Source organism: Myotis davidii, unplaced genomic scaffold (genome assembly GCF_000327345.1).
Source record: "Myotis davidii unplaced genomic scaffold, ASM32734v1 scaffold129, whole genome shotgun sequence".
Taxonomy (NCBI): Eukaryota; Metazoa; Chordata; class Mammalia; order Chiroptera; family Vespertilionidae; genus Myotis; species Myotis davidii.
In genome coordinates this window covers 1,242,825-1,245,902 of record NW_006383019.1, presented here as the reverse complement: position 1 = coordinate 1,245,902, position 3,078 = coordinate 1,242,825, and the positions used below count along the sequence as shown (strand labels likewise).

General features: G+C 48.1%; 1 protein-coding gene across 1 annotated transcript in view; it reads left to right on the top strand.

Moving 5' to 3' along the window:
* Nucleotides 1-2,416: 2,416 nt before the first annotated feature.
* The window catches only part of ALDH3A2 (aldehyde dehydrogenase 3 family member A2), an 18,034-nt gene continuing 17,372 nt past the window's right edge, over nucleotides 2,417-3,078 (top strand). The window contains exon 1 of the mRNA XM_015558360.1: nucleotides 2,417-2,644. Coding sequence (XP_015413846.1) covers nucleotides 2,530-2,644 — 115 coding nt within the window. The 5' untranslated portion in view covers nucleotides 2,417-2,529. The remainder of the gene's footprint in view (nucleotides 2,645-3,078) is intronic.

The following is a 3,078-nucleotide window of genomic DNA, read 5'->3' as shown; positions in this document are numbered from 1 at the left end:
TTTGCGCAGACACAGGAGTGCGTGTGCTTTCTGGCTTCTGTTCGCGAACTGCCGTTTATAGTTTTGCCTGTTTTTCTGTGGCATTTATGGTCCTTTTCCCTAGGAACATTTTTATATCCTGGATTTCGGTAATTTCGGCGTAATACATACCCCCTCTCCCGACCGCCCCTGCTCGGACAGCCCCGCGGGCGCTTTGCAGACACAGGAGTGCGTGTGCTTTCTGGCTTCTGTTCGCGAACTGCCGTTTATAGTTTTGCCTGTTTTTCTGTGGCATTTATGGTCCTTTTCCCTAGGAACATTTTTATATCCTGGATTTCGGTAATTTGTCGGCGTAATACATTGCAGATATTTTTCTCCGAGTCTGTTTCTTACCTTTTAACTTTGTTTACTGGTTCTTTTGAAGAAAGAGGTCTATTGGTTAGCGTTGTTGCACTTAAATTGTCATCCACGGCTGCGTTTTAGGTCAGTGCTCCTCCAGCTGGCGCGCCGGCGACCCCTGGGGACCGCGTGAAAATGCAGCCTAAGGTTCGGCAGGTCTGGGGGCGGGTCTGAGAGTCCGAGTTTCTAATAAGCTCCCAGGTGACACCAGGTGACACCAGGCGCCTGTTTTGGAAACAAGCTTTGAGTAGCAAGGTTAGGGTAGTGCTTAGGGCATAAATATATCCCCCTGTGTTTTCTAATAATATTGTCATTTTGGTTTTACTTTTTCTAAATTGTTGATTGTATTACAGATATCTCCTACCCCCCTCCCCCTTTATGTTTTTACTTTTTATGTTTATTGCACAGGGAACAAGATTTTTCTCTGGCTTTGTGAGTCTCCCTCTCCCTCACTTCCCCCAAAAGATTATTTTGAAGGGTCGTAGTATCTTAGTAGTAGTAACAACAGGAATATAAAATTCCCTTTAGTGGGCTTTAGGTGAAGGGCTGTGGTATCAATTAAACAAGATGGACTAATTAAGATTTCAAAAAAGTCTGAATCATTTATTCTACAAGCATGAAATGTTTGTGTGAATCTATCTTCCTATATAATAAAATCCTAATATGCAGATTGACAGAACAGCAGAACCACTGGTCTCTATGACGTGAACTGACCACCAGGGGGCAGATGCTCAATGCAGGAGTGGCAGCACTGAGGACCCCTCAGGGGATGTCCGACTGCTGGCTTAGGCCCGCTCCACACCAGAGGTCAGACATCCCCCAAGGGGTACCAGAGTGCGAGAGGACACAGGCGGAGCTAAGGGACCCACCCCCCCACAGTGCACAAATGTTGTGCACTGGCCTCTAGTCTATATATTAAAAGCCTAAGCAACCGTGGGAGCCTCTTCTGCCTCCGCAGCAGCACTAAGGAGCAGCAAGCAGGCGGGTGGTTAGGAGCGAGGGGTCCCAGACTGCGAGAGGGCACAGGCCACACTGAGGGACCCTCCCCTCCCAGGCCCTCTAGTGTGTGTGTGTGTGTGTGTGTGTGTGTATGTATATATATCCTATATAATAAAGAACTAATACGCTAATTAGACCGGACAGTAGAATGACCTTCACAGACGACCAGTGGGCGGGACTGCGAGGGCCGAGCCCCTTGATGCATGAATTTCATACATTGGGCCTCTAAAATATATATATCAAGCAACTGGAATGACAGAATGACCAGTCGCTATGACACACACTGTGGCAGCCAACTGGCCCAATCGGTGCCCTGATTGGCCCCCCCCACAATCTTCTTCAGTCCCTTCCCCTGCTGGCCCAGCCCCAATTGGCCCCTCCACCCCAATCAGGGTCAGGGCCAGATGGCCAACATCCTGTGTCCCTCCCCCGAGCTGGCCCGGCCCAGCCCTGATGGCCCCTATCGGGGCAGGCTGGCCGGACCCCACCCATGCATGAATTCGTGCACCGGGCCTCTAGAGTGTGTGTGTGTGTGTGTGTGTGTGTGTGTGAGATTACTAAAGGGGGCCTCTAGAGTGTGTGTGTGTGTGTGTATGTTACTAAAAAAATACAGTAACTTCCTTGCCCTCGAGAGTTTTAAATTTGAGAGACAAAATATACACAGATAAAATACGAGAATAATTATAAACTACTGTATTAAGGTGAAATATTAAGATGCAGGTCAAAAGCATAATTGCTATGGTTTATAAAGTGTGATCAAGGCAAGCCGTTATTAATCAGGGAATTCATCCTGAAGGTAATGATTAAGCCTGGTTTTAAATGCCTTGGGTGAGTAAAGAGGTTTTAGAGGGATTGAGTCTATTAGAGAGGGAGTTAGCAGGTCTGACAGCTTGGAGGTGCAAGAGGCATCTGAATGGCAAGCCAGCTGGTCTGATCATGCCAGTGTGCCCTGCAGGTGTGCCTGGTCCGAAGTTTCTGACACTCGGGGTTGAGTGTGTCGTGCTTATGCAAGGTTTACTGTGACTCTCCTGACAGAGTGAGCTGAATGCATACAGCCAGGAAGTCATTACCATTCATGGGGAAGTTGACCTCGTGCTGGAGCAGCTTCCCGAGTGGATTACTGCTAAGCCAGCCAAGAAGAACCTGCTCACCATGATGGACGAGGCCTACATCCAGCCAGAGCCCCTGGGGGTCGTCCTGATTATCGGGGCTTGGAACTACCCCTTCGTTCTCACCATGCAGCCACTGATAGGAGCCATTGCTGCAGGTCTGATGTCAGCTTATGTCTTTATACCTTTTCAGAGGATCCTATTCTCCTTGATTATAAATTAAGGATGGTGGCTAATTAAGCACATTTGCTTTGATGGCATGCCTTGGTTTACACCAAGAGAATTTTAGAATATAAAGGCGTGAGTGGAATTGGAGTCAGGCATCCATATGCTAATGTGGTTTCAGTTGCCAGCTGTGGCCATGGATGAACCATTTGATTCTGTCTGGCCATTTCTTCATTCAGATAAGGGCTATGGGAGCCATGCTGGCCTGGGTTCATAGTAAATGCCAAGAGATTAAGGGCTCATTTCTGCAGGATCCAGAATGGCAGCTTTATGTTGACAAGGCCTGTTTGCCCAATAATTCCAGGGCAGAGAGGAAAGTCCAGGCGTGGGAGTAGGAGAAAAGTGATGGGAAGATAGAGGAGTGGGG